At 34.0% G+C, this 17486-nt stretch overlaps 1 protein-coding gene across 2 annotated transcripts in view; it reads right to left on the reverse strand.

Moving 5' to 3' along the window:
• COL11A1 (collagen type XI alpha 1 chain) overlaps nucleotides 1-17486 on the reverse strand; it is a 188095-nt gene that overhangs the window by 19753 nt on the left and 150856 nt on the right. For both annotated transcript variants that reach the window (XM_045801647.2, XM_087866138.1), the window contains 11 exons: nucleotides 16943-16996; nucleotides 15068-15121; nucleotides 14006-14059; nucleotides 10529-10582; nucleotides 9791-9898; nucleotides 9443-9496; nucleotides 8742-8795; nucleotides 7664-7717; nucleotides 1826-1879; nucleotides 1604-1711; nucleotides 1095-1148 (listed from right to left, as the gene is read on the reverse strand). In XM_045801647.2, the coding sequence (XP_045657603.1) occupies nucleotides 1095-1148; nucleotides 1604-1711; nucleotides 1826-1879; nucleotides 7664-7717; nucleotides 8742-8795; nucleotides 9443-9496; nucleotides 9791-9898; nucleotides 10529-10582; nucleotides 14006-14059; nucleotides 15068-15121; nucleotides 16943-16996 (702 nt within the window). The remainder of the gene's footprint in view (nucleotides 1-1094; nucleotides 1149-1603; nucleotides 1712-1825; nucleotides 1880-7663; nucleotides 7718-8741; nucleotides 8796-9442; nucleotides 9497-9790; nucleotides 9899-10528; nucleotides 10583-14005; nucleotides 14060-15067; nucleotides 15122-16942; nucleotides 16997-17486) is intronic.

Here is a 17486-nt window from a genome sequence, read left to right on the forward strand (position 1 = left end):
AATTCTTCCTCAATAATTAAGATTTTAAATCCCAGTTTCGATGGCTTTCTGAGTATGTATTTCTGAGGTAACTAATATATTCATGCTAAGAGGTATTTTTGTAAAATGTAAATTGCTGTACAGAAGCATTTGGCTATTTGAACCAACATGCATCACACTTGTATAATGCTGTATGTATTATTAGCTATTTTGATTAATCCCTTTACATGCAACTATTTTTGGACAATGAATTTCAAATGCCTCTACCATAAAATAGAATCTGTCACCCAGAAAATAATGATTTTTTAATTAAATATTTTATTTATTTACTAGACAGAGCACAAGCAGAGGTAGCAGCTGGCGGAAGGAGAGGGAGAAGCAGGCTCCCCGCTGAGCAGGGAGCCCAATGTGGGGCTCTATCCCAGGACCCTGGGATCAGGACCTGAGCCGAAAGCAGACGCTTAACTGACTGAGCCAGCCAGGCACCCCCAGAAAACAATGATTTTAAAGGCAAGACTTGGATTCTCACTTCTGCCTAAATTCTGTAGCGAGGATCATCTTGGCACCTATAATAAACTCCCATCTACGAACAGTACGCTGGTCAGCTAAATACTCTGTTGCATATCTCAAGCATGTTTGCATATAGGGTTTATGGCAGTTACCAAGCTTCAGCTGTAATAATTACGCCTTTCTTCACTAATGGAGGTTAATGTTTTATCTTTCAGTCTGTATGACTCATGAAGAGAACAATTTATTTGGTGAAGGAATCACTATACGCCTCTGCCAATGTCATTCTTTTAAATGAAGTGCCAGGAAACTAAGTGTAATTGCATGCATTTGGGGGAACTGTCCACATTTGGAAAAGAACTGGCTGGACCATTAGTGGCATTTTATTCAGAGTGGAAATATTTTTTCTTATCCAAAGGACATAAGAAAGGAAAGATCTGATCAAGTGGCATATTTTCCAAATAACCTATCAGTTAGGATTACTTTCCCCTTTTTAGGTCTACAAAATATAATCTAATTTATAATATAAAACTTCAGAATTTCTAGCTTATAAACAATTTTGTTTCTGGATTTCTCCCTTTCTAAGTAATAGAAAAGATCATACTCACCATAGGGCCAGGAGGCCCATCTTGGCCTGCAGCTCCGGGGAGACCTTGCTCCCCCTACGGAAAATAAACATAATTGATTTTTTTATTAACAAAAGCGTACACTTTTTTAATTTCAATTTTGGAAATCCAAAAAGCAAGCAAGAAAACACATCATGAATTTCATCACATGGAGAACATCTACGAATGTTACAAACAATTTTGAATCTTTTTACACTGTGTATGTCTCTATGGATGCATGTATAAAAACTGTACCTCTTTGAGTTCTTAGGGTTTAGGTTCTTCTTCTGCCTCTTTATGTTGGAATTTCACATTGAACTTATTAAATAAATGACATATTTAAATATTTGAAGAGTAGCTGGCTTTAGTTATTACATAATATTTACTGAATTCCCATAAAACACCCATATGATACCTTATGAAATAATGTTGACATAAACATTTTCATTCATAATTTTTTGGGGGGGAAATAAAACATTTTCAAAATGGCATCTTTTAGCAGAGATGCTCACCACCGGGCCAGGGATGCCCCGAAGACCCTCTGGACCAGGCTTTCCGGCAGGTCCCTGAGGACCAACTGGGCCCGTTTTTCCAGGAGGACCTTCGGCACCTGCTTCTCCCTGTTAGAAAATAAAACGTGTGAACATGTTAATGATCAGAAAATGTATTTCTTATGTTATTAAATAGATTTTGTTTAATTTATGCATAAGCCGCTCAAACATCATATATTTTACCTTAGCACCTTTTTCACCTTGTCTTCCCTCTGACCCTGCAGCTCCGGGAGGACCCTATAGACAGAAAATTGCACTTAAAATACATACTGCATATAAAAGTAAAGTAACTGAGGACTTATTCGCAAATACTCCAGTCTAATTTGTAACAGATTCTAATAAATTGTGGCTGTCTACAGCTATTTAGTTTAAAACACAATGAGAAAAATCAAAACCCTTTTATATAAAAACTTTCAGTTAGAATATTAAAAATAAAGCACAGATTGACAGATAACCATGTCGTATCAATGTAAGGAAATGGTAAAGATAAATTTTTTAAGAAATGCTGATGACTTAGTCACCCTTAGTGTGTTAAATACTCAGGTGTCATTTATTATGTTGTATGATTTGGAATTAATTGAATGTATCAGATTTCACTTCCATCCTTAAACGTGTTTTAAGATTGGCTCCTTTCTCAATCTTAGAACATCCATATGTTACGCGTTCTTACAGAATCATGTTCAAACTAGGGCAGCACAACGTTTAAAATCTTGACTGTCAGCAGAAATTTTATTTTCATTTTCCGGAACTATGCAATGTAAGTGACATAAAAACAGTTATCACTTTTTAAAATCTAATATTAGGCAAGAGCAAGAAAAAAAAAATCTTCACACTCCATATGCCATCCAGAAGCTTAAGAGAATATTCTGGTGTTTGCCTGACTTTTACATAGCCGCATAGATTGCTATGGAGAGATGCTAATTATTAATCTGTTTAAAGCTATTTGTAATATTGCTCCTCGACTATATATGTGTCTTTGTAAGATATCTGCCAACCCCAATTCTCTTTAGTTCTTTTTTTATTAGCTTTGTGACTTTTAGCAACTTATTAGTATTCCCGAACTTCAGTTCTTTCATCCATAAAATACTACCAATAAAAATCCTCTTGCTATAGAATTGTTGTTAAATTTAAATGAGATAACAAATGTAAAAGTATCTTTCAAGCCTTCCAGTAGAGTGGTATCAAATACAGATATGGAATTTGGTGCTTTAGAGCACAAGGCCCGGACTCAGGCTGCCTGGCTTTAAATCCTGGCTCCGCCACTAATTACCTTTGTGATCTTTAGAAAGTTATACACCATGGAAGAGCTTCAGTTTACTTCCCTGCAAAATGTGGAGACTAATAAGAGCTATTTCCCAGAGTCATGATAAGAACTCAATGAGTTGAGAAATGTAAATGGCATATAAGCACCTGGGACATAAAAGCACACTGCGCAAACATTGGCTATTGTTACTATCCTTACTAAGATTATTAGATTTTTTTTTTTTGTACATTAAAGTATTTTACCTATACTTTTGACCATGTCGGCAACCTAAGAGTCAGGTCAAACAAAATAGATTCTCAAAATACGGTTGTAGACACCATGTCAACAAACTACTTTTTCCATACATGCTGTTTATAATACCTGAAAAATATAAATTCCATGTTTGAAACGACTTGTTTTAACTGGAAAATTTTGAGTCGGCTAAACAATAAGGTATACTATGATCCTGAAATGTATAATCAGATTTTGAAATCTGATATTCATATTTTCTTCTTATATTTACATAGTCATCTGTGAAGTATAAAACATGACATTTCTCAATCTTGTAACAAAATGATGAGAAAAGAATCATTTATAATAAGAACATAACAGTCAAGGTATCAAAGAAATCACCAATTCTTCAAGCTTAATAGTAGATGTAATTCCCATTATATTTCAGTTTTGCCTCTATTAATTACATTGGATCATCACTTACACCATTTCTTAGTACATTTCAAATCAACAAAAGCAAAGCATTTGGTTTGACAGCCCAAAAAGAATACAATAAAAATGCTTTTGGCCTCTAGAACTACCTAAATATACATTTGCAATAATTTATTCTAAGACACATAAAATTTACAATTTTATTACAAAATATTTTTGTCCACTAATCTACTGAATTTTTATTATTACTTAACAAGCATTAAGATTCAATCTAATGTTGAAATTTTCTGCAAAAGTTCGAACATAAGTACAGACAGTCTAAAAAAGAAACTCCATGATCTCTAAGAAATTACATTCATTTTTCCCCAGACTCTCCTGCTTTCCATCTGTTTACTTCAATTGTTGCAATGAATTGTACTCAAAATCGGCAACCGAGATTGAGGTTGGAGGTTGGGGAGAGTAGTGGAGATGGTGTTAATTGGTGAAAATAAGGTTAGGCAGAAGGATGACTTTCTCTCTTTCAGATGCCATATTAATATGCTAGTGATGAGCACATGCTAGTCTTTCACATGGTCTTTTAAATCCACGTTTGAAATGAGTATCAAGCACTTCATCAAACTCAGAGCATTCTGCGAACTCAGTTGTCTCAGAAAGAATCAATGAATATAGCATTGGTCATTATTTTCTCAATATCATCACCATAACGTCATATGGGATTAGGCACATAGTGCACCTCAATCCAAAGGAAGAAATGTACAAATTTTGAAGCAGTCTCTTGAGGCAGCAGCATTATGTTAACAGGAATATGTGTTTAAAATTTAAGCACTTCTTTTTAATTTCATGCTATTTATGCAAGAGGATTTCTGTATACAAGCATCAACTTCAAATAATTCCTAGTGTTAAAATGTTATCAAAAATTATTTTGGTGTGATGTTTAAAATATTAACATATGCAAACCTAAACAACCATAATGACTGTGATTTTGGAAATAGAAATTATGAGATTCAGCTAAACAATAGGCTTTTCCTTGTTCTATGAAGGTTTTTCCTTAAACTAGTGGGATCAAGGTATGGAGTCTTCTCAAAAGATTACATTTACACACATGAGCATTATAGAATAGAAGATTTATAAGGATCTAGCCTTTTAAAAAAGCAAGTCATCAGCTGTCTAAAAATGTAACAAAAATATTGCTTTTACTGCAAGGGAGAAAAGAAAATCTGAGTTTGAAGAGCCTAGAGAATTTAAACACCAGTAAACTACAACACAAACACAAAATTGTGATTCAAATAGAGTTTCTCCATCCCCAAAGAATTTCTTCCCTCTTTGAATGAATGCCTGATATATGTCATGGTGGAAATCCATATTAAATGGATTTTCTCTGTTCTTTATCCCTTTTTTCCCATTTTCATTTTTCTTTCTTTCTTTCTTTCTTTCTTTCTTTCTTTCTTTCTTTCTTTCTTTCTTTTTTAAAGATTTTATTTATTTATTTGTCAGAGAGAGAGAACACAAGCAGGGGAAGTGGCAGGCAGAGGGGGAGCGATTCGGGACTTGGATGCAGGACTCAATCCCAGGACCCCGGGATCATGACCTGAGCTGAAAGCAGGCACAACCGACTGAGCCACCAGGCGTCCCTATTTCTTATATTTTTTTCCAGATGGCACAGATTCTTTTTTAAGAAAGACTGGGATGAAAACAGATAAACACACTTTTTCTAGGAGAATAAGAAAAATTAATAATGCGTACGGACAAATACTTGTCTTGGTCATTTATTTCTCATATATCTGCATAAACAGATGGTCAAGGACTTAATCTAGCAAAATACTTGCTGTAATTTCATAAACTAATGAGTGTTCTGATTGCAAAATGCCTCCTAAAACATGAGACAATAAAACAGGCCCCAGTTAATTCTCTACCAGTAGCCACTGTTACACAGGATTTTTTTCACCATGAGAAATAAGCTTCATATAAAATACATGGCACAAGCCTCTCTCCACTATTCGTATTTTACAATATTATTCCATAATTTATCTATTCTTCCATTCATGTAAAAAAATCATTTAAATTGTCCTTATGTGCCAGAAATGTGCTGCACATGGAAAATACAAAACAAAAATAAAAACAAATATAAAAAACCTGTGAAATCCTAAGGAGTTCATGAAGTTTAGATGTGAAGATAGACATCATAATTAACAAAGACAGTACATTATAAAATATGCAAAGGTGAAGCAAGCGTATAAAATAGGCACAATGTTCTAATTTGACAGTAGGGAAGGCTTTCCTAAGAATCTAATCTCTGATCTGAATCTCAGTGTGTAAATGTGGGAGGGATATTTCCTTCTAACACTTTATCTTTTGACCATTCACATTCATGCATAAAAGCATTAAGGATGGAAAGAATATATAATAATATATGCACATATATAATAAGAATATATATACATTATATGGTGTATATATATATATATTATTCTCTGTATTTCTACCAATTAATAATATCAATTATCTTAATTTTTTGTTGTGAACTTTCTTCTGACAATATGAGCTGGAGTCTTTAAAATTCCATTTAACAGGTAAATTTTGTGCATTTTATAATGTTTAAATTATTTTAGTGACCTCTAGGAGTTTTTTCAATAAAAGAGCATGGAACTAGCTCTTGGTCTCAAATAGCTGTAACGATAAGGTGAGGTTAAAACTCCATGGTTTATTGACACAAACTGCACAAGCTTCTAGTGCCTTAAGGACATGTACATTTATTCTCCAGTATTACAAACACATGACAGAATGTACTTGTACTACAAATGACAACTTAATTTTCCTACTTGCTCAATAACAGTTAGAATCTTGTTTCTCAGTATCACTGCCACTCGCAACATTCTGATCAATATTCTATTAGGAAGGTTTATTATCATTTACTCATCCATCTAGAAAGTTTTAATGGCATTCAGACTGCAGGCAAAAATAGGCAAGAGATCTCAAAAATCATGTTACACTTTGTAATTACTTTCTAAGAATAACAGCCCAATGGTTGCTTTGTAATACATTTTTTTCTACCAAGACCATGCTTTGGGGCTGCCAACAACAACAACAGCAAAAATAAAACAAAATAATAAGAATCTTATCTAGAATGTTGTTAGGATATAAGAAGAAGGGGGAAGGAGGAAGGCAAAAAGCACTTGGTCAGTGAAGAGAAAATCATATTCAGAGAAGATGTTTAATATAGACTACATTTATTTCTGGCAAAGACAAATGTTTGTAAATACTGACTCGAATTTATATTGCTGAGGGACAAAATGAAAATCTGTTCATACAATATGTACATGAGGATGTGTAGTAGGAAAATCCCCCTAAAACAAAGCTACCATGAGAAAACAACAATGATCGCAGGTGCTCTGGGCCTTTGGATTACTGAAAGGGGAATGAACCTAAGAAATGTATTTTGTTTGCAGGGAGGATGGAAAATAGACTAAAACAGACTATTGCAGGGGAACAATGTACGTTGATATAAGTGCTGCAAGGGGCAGGTCAACAAAAGGTTTTATTATGAAAATAGTACAATTGTAAGAAAAAGACAGTTCAAGTAAATCTCTTAGGATCTACTGGAGCCACTATTTTGAACAAGATCTATTTATTTCTATTTTCCTGTCATCTTTTGTTAAAATCCAGCCATGTTTCCAAATCAGAGAAGCTTGGCAAGATAAAGCAAGCTAACATTACGTGCGGACTGATTCCTGAGCTCTTTCTATTGATACTTGCATTCAGGTTTTTACCGTGTTTGTAGCTACTGCTAGACTTTGGCATCTCATCTCCCTGTAGCACACCGAGAACTGAAGTTCGGGGTTCCAGCAGTCCTTTAGAACAGCCTCCTTTCGTACAGAGGGGAGACCTTAGCACAGAGAAGTGGGGAACTACTTCTCATTGTGACAGATTAAATCTGTCGAAGTGCGTTCTATTTTAATAAGAATTTTGACAAATGTTAAGAAATTACCCTGTTCTCCACGACTTCTATCTTTCGGCATCATTGTAATGTGCTGCCTACAGCATAAGAATATTACATAAGTTTATATACACAGTAGATAAGGAGTGGATGTTTCAAATAAAGAATTTTAAAAACTTACTCTTTTTCCAGGAGGACCTGGTGGGCCAGCCTCACCAGATGGGCCAGGAGGACCCTATAAATGTGAAAAATACCTTTTTAAGCAATTGAGCATTGTTTTACAGCTCACAGCATTTTCCGACATCTGGACTGAAATCAAACTTCTTTCTTCACCTCCCCACATCTACCTTTCCTGGATAATCTCATCTCTGTTTCAGGTATCTAGATTTTCTCTAGATACCTATTATTAGAGCTGATAAATTCAGATGAAAAACTTTTCCATAGCTGGAAGAAAGTGAATCAGATTCCTTCTTCTTCAAACCGTTCTTTTAAAAAGTGCTAACTTACATCTGACAAGCAGCCAGTAGACATACTAATGGACAGAATCATATGATTAATAACTTTACTCATATCACATACATTTGTGACACCATAAAACTGTTCTCTCTAAATTTCTTCTTGTACAGAACTAGCATTTCCATGCCAAGGAGTACTCAGCACGTTGGGATATGACCCGCCAGTCCTATCTACACAGACTAAGCCTACAGATATCCATTGCGGATGGCTCTGGAGACAAAGTTGTATTAGGGGTGAGATTTGTTTGGTTCCTACTTAACTTAGTGCCTTCCTTTACCTCTCCCTAAATAACATAAGTGGCCAAAGCCCCTACGGGGTCATTCTCAATTTTAAAAAAATAATAGCACTAGTCCCATACAATGCTGAATACATTTAGATTAGTAATTGCAGGACAATCATGCTAATGATAGGCTGATAACATGGCTGTCTTCATTTCAGCCATATTTGTGTTTTTAAAATAACTTTTTACTTAATACAAATAGATAGCTATATTTGACATAGTATGACAAAATCATTACTATGGTATTACTACATTTTTTTATGATGATGGCTACTTATATTGCTTAAATCACATCAACTAAGAAACTCCACGTTAGTTTGACTTTGAACTGAAATTCAAATATAACTGGTAATCCTTTTGGAAAAACGTGTACCCACATAGCTATGCTTTTGAAAGTCTGATTATTTCTTTAAAATGTCTTGAGACTACGTAAAGATCTAATAAAAATAGTGTGCTTACTTACCGGTTGACCAGGATCTCCATCTTCACCCTTGTCACCACCAACGCCATCTTGGCCCTGTGATGGGCAATGGAAAGTGATCTCAGATATTTCTATGAGTTCACTTTTATTAAAACAAAAAGGTATGATATACTCTCTGAGTCCTTAGAGATATAAACCATTACTAAATGGACAAATAAAAGTTATTATTGAAATCTTCCAGTTGTATTTTAAGGATTGTGGTATCTCTCACTCTTTCAATAAAGATTTGTGAAAACTGCCACCACATTAAATTTAAAATACAGTATGCTGTTAATATAAGAAAAGAAAGAGGATGTAATTAGCATACAAAGCCGGTGCATCCTTGCACCATGAACAAATACCACACACTTTGAGGTAGGATTTAAGCAGAGGAGAGACTGAAATAAAAACAAAGATGCTGTAACTTTGAAATCATAGTAATGCTGCTACTCAGATAGTTTATACAACCCAGCAAAGTCTGGAAAACTAACCCAAATGAAGAAAATAATCATGCAACATAGGTCTAATTGTCCTCAACCTTATGGATTTAATTGTCATAGCTGTGATTGCGGTTTACATTTTCTTTTCCTTTCTATTTTTGGGGATTTACTGAAGTCATCAAGAATATTCTTTAATTATTAACAATAGAGATACTGGGAACCACCCCGTCAAAATAATTCCTTTCTTTTCCCCATGATACTTACTGCAGGGCCAGGTTCCCCAGGAGGACCAGGATCTCCAGGAAAACCAACGGGACCCTAGGTTGATGTTTTTAAAAGAAAGAAGATAAATAAAAATATTCTTTATAAAGTCACAGTATTCTGATATTTCAGAGCTAAGTCATGGCAAAACCATATGAGAATATTTCCCTTCTTCTGCTAGAAAATGTTTTAAAAAAGAAATTAATGGAGAATGCTAATGGATATATGAAATGATGAAAAGTCAGCTTCACCAGCCATGGGACAGAGTTTCATGATTTCTAACCTTTCTATGAAAAGCTCCTATGTGTCCTTGACATAGATGCCATTTTAAAGGGGACCGAGCTCACTTACCGGGTTACCCTTCGGGCCATCATCACCTGGTGGTCCCTTAGCACCAGGAGGTCCAGCAGCACCAGGTGGGCCAGCTTCTCCTTTTTCTCCTCTTTCCCCTTTGGGGCCCTACAATCACATCAGAAAAAGAATAATTTTATTATAAGCTTTAAGTCAAACTTTCTTAGCCTCAGCATATTGGATCACACAACTCTGCTGTGGGGCGGGGAGGGGGGGTGCTATCCTGTGCATTGCAAGGTGTTTAACAGCACCCCTGGTCTCTACTAATTTGATCCCAGCATGTGACATCAAGAGTGACATTTCTCCAAGGGAGATGACCAAAAATTTCTCCAGACATTGCCAAATGTGTCCCAGGGGTCAAATTCACTCCAGGTTTGAACCAATCTAAATTAGAACGAATACAGTCCTAATACAATTCATACATGTTTGTTTGACGTAGCACAGTTAGTTTGTTTCTTTTGTGAGCACCCCATCAAAAAATGTGTAAACAGCTTATAGTTTTAATGCTCTAACTTATGTCTAATAAATGTTATTTTTTTCAATTTCTATGTAAATCAAAATATGTAAAGGATATGCAAAATTGCTAAACAAAAAGTTCTGCATTTGTGATTATTTTTAGTGTGTTGGAAAGGAAACGCAAAGAACTGAATTAGTTAGGAGTTAAGTTACGTGTTTAATATACTCTGAAAGGAATTCCCAAACTGTTAACACCTACGTTGACAATAAGCTAACACTTACGCCTGTGCCTGCTTCCCCAGGAGGCCCCGGGTTCCCTGCTTCTCCAGGTTCACCCTGTAAAGAAGAAAGCAAATGAGCCTCAAAACATAGAAATGACAAACATACAAACAAACACAACAACAACAACACAGAAATGATGTTTTTACATTTGTAGAACTGCCTTCAATGATGACCACGACATTTCAAACTAGACTTTAAATCATTATATTGTTTAAAGGCAGAAGACTTTATTAAGAGGAAGGAACTTATTACTGACCTCAGTATTTTTATTTCTCAAGTGAGGAGGCAGAACTGGGTAGACTGAATGCTACAATTCTCATCAATTAGTTAACAGAGCATTAACCTCAAGTTATCACCAAACCATACAAAACAGACCTCTGCATGTTTCCTAACAAATTCTGTATTTGTGCTGTATCGGTATTCACATTACAACTTAGTTTATTGATTAAAGAAATTCCATTTCTTACTAAAATATTAATTTATCTTTACAATAGCAAATAAGCAAATCATTTGGTAGTATTTTGATAATCCTATAAAATATATTTAGTAGAGATCTGAGAACATAGAAAATACTGTATAAGATACAGAAAGATACTTAGATACTAATTAAAATTGTTCCTTTTGAGGATATACATATTATAAATTCAGTAGCTTTTATGTTCTACCTGTACAAATATGGATGACTATTTTCTAGCTCAGCAGACTAATAAATAAACCTCCTAGACTAGTAGGTTTTAGTTATGAAAGTCTGTTACTAATTTTTTACACTGAAAAAGCATAGTATTTTATTCAAGTCATCATCCAAGTGAAATAATACAGTATATTCATGTGCCATGTTTCTACACAAAATCAGTGGAACTAGAAATTCTGAAGTGGAAATTGTTTTAAATTTTAAAAAAAATGGCAGGTCTGAATTCCCTTTAATTTTTAATTCTGCTTTATTTCCAATTGTACTGGTATAAACCCATTATTCATAAATTGGTTTGAAATGCATTATATTAAATATAAACATAACTCCAGGGATAGGCTATTCAGTGTACCTAATTTCTTATTCTTCGAGAATATGCACATATTTTAACTTCTTCAATTATCTGCATAATCATGGAAAATATCAAGTATTTTCTAGGAATTTATTGGTAACAGTATTGTGTGTAAATTATTTTCTCTCTCAAGATGAGTAGCAAATACTACCTGTTATTTTAGATAAACCTTACAAGTAAAATATTACATTCACATTATTTGCAAAGCAACAAATCAGTCATCCATCTCCGGTTGATGGAATGATATATAAGTAATATTCTTATGACCTATTATTCATATCTCTGAAATAAGACTAAAGCAGTTTGCCATTCAAATCAATGATAAAATGTCCACATTAAATGCTTTATATTTTAAATATACACAGTATACTGCAAGATCTCACTTATATGTGGAATTTAAAATAGCCAAACTCATACAAGCAGGCAATAGAATGCTGGTCACTAGGGGCTGGAGTGTGGAGTACATGGGGAAATGTTGGTCTTAGGTTACAAAATTTCAGATACACAAGATGAGTAAGTTCTGGAGATCTAATATACAGCAATGTGAATATAGTTAACAACACTGTATTCTCTTAAGACTCAAAGGTAGCCAGGTGTTACCAGATAGCCTTTAAACAATGGAAACAATATGGAAAAAGAGTTTTCCCAAACTCCAAACCCCTGTCATCCATGTTTATCTTCAAGAGTAACACAAGATGAAACCATAGTAGGAACTGAAGTACTTAAACTTGTTCCTACTGTACCCGCAAGCTTTAGGAAACCATAAGATAAGCTGAAAAAGCTTTTAAATTTAGAATTTATTTATTAAGCATTATTTCAGAATTTTCTAGGTGGACAAAACTAAAACTAGAGACTAGTTCTCACAACTATCTAGTCAACATTACAGCCAAAAGGGGATGATGCCAAGGGAAGAAAGAGGAAAGTTGAGTCTGTTATCATCTGTCTCCTACAGTTTTATCATCAGAGACCAGTTATTCTCCCTATGACAACTGTACTCAGTGAAAAATGTTCTTTAAATTCCACTCCAACTCACTTGCACGTTTTCAACACAAAACGCTAAATTTAAAAATATAAACAAAGAGTCAGTAAAAAAAAAACTTGACTGTTTATGCAGTAAGAATTACAAAATAATTTTAAAATATTTCTAATTTAGTAATGAAGAAACTATTTAAATGGTTGACCATATAGGATTAATTATAATCAAATGGTAGAATGTGTTCAGCAGATATCCTATTGCATTTCTTTTTTTCTGAGAGTTAAATCTTTTACTTAAATTAAATGCAATATGTGATATGTCAAAAATCTTTGAGACCAAACAACAGAATCATTTTTACAATTATGGCAAGTCTATATTTCTTATATCATTTAATTAATAACTAGAAAGCCCACATTTTTTCACTGTATAACATTTTATGGTATGGAATTTAATTTTCATCTCTCAAACTGGCAAATAACTTATTTTTTTAAATAAAGCAAATATTAATGTCGATTTTCTTAAAAATTCTATTAAGAAATGACCATGAATGCATAAATAAGAATTCAGAGAATCATTTTGACATTTTCATAAAAAGAAAGAGATGTTTTAAGTGAAATCATTTTCATGAGAAAACGAAGCTATTCTGAGCCCAGATGTTATGACACATGCCTAATATTTTGAAAAGTGCCAAAGACAGGTCATATTATTAGTAATGAAAATGTAACTCCAAATATGACAAAATGAATGATTAATTCTTTTGTAATTTGAAGGATTCCTTTTTCCTGTTTCAGTTACATCAACCAATCTCTTCTTTTTCAGGAATGAGTGTTACTAGAGATACTTACTCTAGTCAGACATACATGACAGTAGATCCTGATTTAGTTTCTCAGGATAAAACTTTGACAAAATTATTGAAATTCTTTAAGCTTCAGTGTCTCAGCTTAAAAATGTAGATAATAATAATATCATCATCAGAGGGATTGTGTTGATTAAAGGAAATGACCCATGTCCACTACTCAGCACAATACCTGGCAATAAAAAAACATGATATCTCAAAATCATATTACCACTACTATTTAACTACTAGAGTAGATGGGCTGCGATTCAAATAACTATGTGTAAAATACTGAGAAAGACGGAACTATTCGAAGCACTTAAAATACCAGCCAGTATCATCAAAGTCCCCAATTCTTGGTGCATCAAACTGCATATCACTACATTCCTCACCTTTTTTAAAAAAAAGATTTTCTTTGAGAGAGAGAGAGAGAGAGAGAGAGAGTGGTAACGAGCAGTAGGGAGGGGCAGAGGGAGACGGAGCGAGAAAGAGAGAGAGAAAGAGTGGCAGACTCCCTACTGAGCAGGGAACTTGATGCAGAACTACATCCCAGAAACGGGAGATCATGACCTGAGCCGAAGGCAGATGATTAACCAACTGAGCCACCCGGTGCCCCCATTCCTCACCTTTTCTCCAACACCACCAACTGAACCAACGGATCCTGGGGGTCCTTGTGGTCCCTGCAGAAAAGGAATATACAGTTATCCTTATTCTTGCAATAAAAATAAAAAAGTCATAAATATATATCTAGTAGTTCTCAAAGAAGGAGAAATATATGCAAGAATCTTCCAAGTCATTTGAAGGATGGGACAAAATGATGCCTTTTACTGAGTTGCCAAATTTACTTGATAGCAAATAATTTAATTATATTAAATTGATTTTCAAATTCATCAGAATTTTGAAGATATGGCAGAAGACTTTCCAACTCTAGTCATGCTGGTTGATACTCGGAACTTAATTTCAAGTTCTTTGCCCATCGAATAGGCCAGAATAAAGGTTAATTTTGTAGAGTTTTGGAGTAGATCAAAGTATGACTCTGGTTAAGAATTATGTAATCCATGCAAAAAAACCAGTATGAACCATTAACCTTTATATTACTTAAGGAGAATTAAAACCCAAAAACTCTTTTAGTACATCTGCTCCTTGTCTATTTTACCCAGTTCTGGCCTGACCAAATTAAAAGCAGGCATAACAGAAGAGCAATTGAAAACAAGAATAAAAGATTTTTTCATTGTGAAAAGGTGAAATCAGAAAAGAGATAACATCTAATTCTATACATTTGCTAATGGTAACAGTAAGATAAATATGGCATTACATTTCAAATCCCGTAATATTGGAACAGTGGGTCAATTATTAAGCATGGGGGAGACTGTCTTTACACAATTGAGAGGAAACAACTTACATGGTAAGAGATGCACATATTATCATGCACATAATTCTCTAAAATAGCTTGTATCGAATGTGAACTTTAAAACTCTTTTATATTTGTGGTGACTAGTTCCCTATAAAGCCTGTTTATTTTCCTGCAAAACGAAATGTAGTGAGTAGATGATTTTTGAGCTCTTGTCCACTTAAACATTTAACAATAGTGCAATTATCTCCATTGTGTCTTAGATACCATCTACCATTAAATAATACTGACACTTAAATAACTTCAAAATAATTAACCTATATTTCACAATTCTTACATCAGCTCCGTTGGGACCTTGAGGGCCTCTTGGGCCTGGAGGACCAGGTGGACCCTGTAAGAGATGAATATTAAGGTTTATGAGGACCAAACACACTGCATTTCTATTATTTTCACTTTGTGGTCAAGAAAACTAAAAGAAGTTTCATGCTGTAAAATCATTTTTTTAAAAAGATTTTTATTTATTTATTTGACAGAGATAGAGACAGCCAGTGAGAGAGGGAACACAAGCAGGGGGAGTGGGAGAGGAAGAAGCGGGCTCCCAGCGGAGGAGCCTGATGTGGGGCTCGATCCCAGAACGCCAGGATCACGCCCTGAGCCGAAGGCAGACACTTAACGACTGAGCCACCCAGGTGCCCCAATGCTGTAAAATCATAACCAGTGAACCATCCCAGGGTTATAAGTCATTCTTGATGGATACAACATCATGTTAGCAAATGATCCTCTGAACAAAGCTATGGGGAATTTAGGACTGCAGGCAAACAATTTGATTAAAAATTAGAAAATTAGGCTATTACTACTATCTGGTACAATGGATTCATAATACAACAGAAATATATTATACTAGAATATGCTAGAATGTTAGATTAAAAGAGGAATACAAAGTTGGAACAAGAAATGGTGCTTGAGTAGATTCAGAATTTATTAATTCTATAAAAGTATTTTTTATTTGAATATTCTGTTTTTTTGTGTCAGTTCTTATGTTCTACATGTTAGAACTGAAATAAGATTAAGTATTTAGTTGTCTTCCTAAAACAAATGTTCTTTTCACTGGTTGTGCATTAAAATTACTTCAGGGCACTTTTTACAAAATACTGATGGCCAGAACCCCTTACCTCAAGGTTGTGATTAAATTAGTCTGTAGTGAATACAAGGGCATTAGAATTATTTCTAAAGGTCACAGTTTATTCTAATGTCATTGCTGAAAACTTCCCTACTATTAGCTATTACTAATATGTCGGAGAGAAATGTATTAATGATTCAAGGAACCATAGCAATCATCTCTAGAAAGGAGCTCTCTGTGTACCTGATGCTGCTTAGAGTATTGGTCAGTTCTTTGAGTCATCAAGGTTTATTCTGTTCCTTGTTTCTTAGTTTAATGTGATAAAAAGAATGATTTCTTATTTGAAGAAAATAAAATCTAAAATACAAGTGTAAAAATATCAAAATGTGTATTCTGAAGGAAGTAAGAAATGGGGGCAATATTTATTGAAAGGAAGGGACGATTAGGAAATATATTCATTACATTTCATTATAGATTTCAATTACCTTGGATAATTGTTTCCTTATCCAAGGTATTGCTCAATATACAAATATATATATTTCAAAGTTTCAGTGAACTCTTAGATTTAGACTTAGAGCAGAAAGCCAGAATCAATAAGTGCAAATTATTTTGTTATAACATTCTAATTCAGATAGAATTCCTTTTAAATTAAGAATTTGTTACAAAGTACAATTAATATTTAATACTTTGTTAACATTTGCTAATTATCCAAATCATGGGTGACTATTACCTACTCTTTACCTGTCCACTTCAAAGTCTGGAGCTAAAAACTGATAAATAACTGAAGTTTGGCAGTTTATATACATGTCAATAATACACCCACTTAGAAATAAAAATATAGATAACAACATATCAACCAATAATGCCATGTATGCATATAACATTACTCCAAAGTGAGAAAGAGAACAGAAAGGGAGATATTTGCTGAGAGACTCCAATGGTCACAGATACAGGTTAGTGGGGAAAGGGGGAGACATAGATCTGAAAAGTCATGGCTCTTAGGACTACTTTGTTCATATTACTAAACCTGAAGAAAGCTATCAGTAATGTGAAAATTCACAATCCATAATATCCTAAAAGATATAAACTTACCATAGGACCAACATCCCCATTTTCACCTTTTTCACCAGGTGGGCCAGGCAGACCCTAAGAAAATATAATTTGAAGACAATAAAAGTCACTCGGCATGTATTTAAAAAGAAACTTTTGACCAATTTCTAGTATGAATCCAAAATTAGATATAAAGCCAAATAAAAACATGAAATTAAGATTCAGAAACTGTCATCTGTTAAAATACTTACAATGCAAGTATTAACTACATATAATAAAATCTTATGCCTATATTTACAAATAAAATTTATGCTTTGTATAATATTATACTGTTTGATTTTATTTACAAGCACTAAATACATAATTTAATCAGGGAATTTATGGACACTTAAACATTTGTTCCATCTTTTATGAGTAATATATAGGACTGCCATTGCAAGGATTTTCTAAAAATCTTGTCCCAAATTATTTTAGAACACCCTATGGTGAGGTTTTTATAGTTATGTACCAATTTGACAAAACTCTTTTGAAAATAAATATTCTGAGGGCACCTGAGTGGTGCAGTTGGTTGGGTGACTGACTCTTG

Source organism: Ursus americanus, chromosome 12 (genome assembly GCF_024610735.1).
Source record: "Ursus americanus isolate L20-20 chromosome 12, mUrsAme1.1.p, whole genome shotgun sequence".
NCBI lineage: Eukaryota > Metazoa > Chordata > Mammalia > Carnivora > Ursidae > Ursus > Ursus americanus.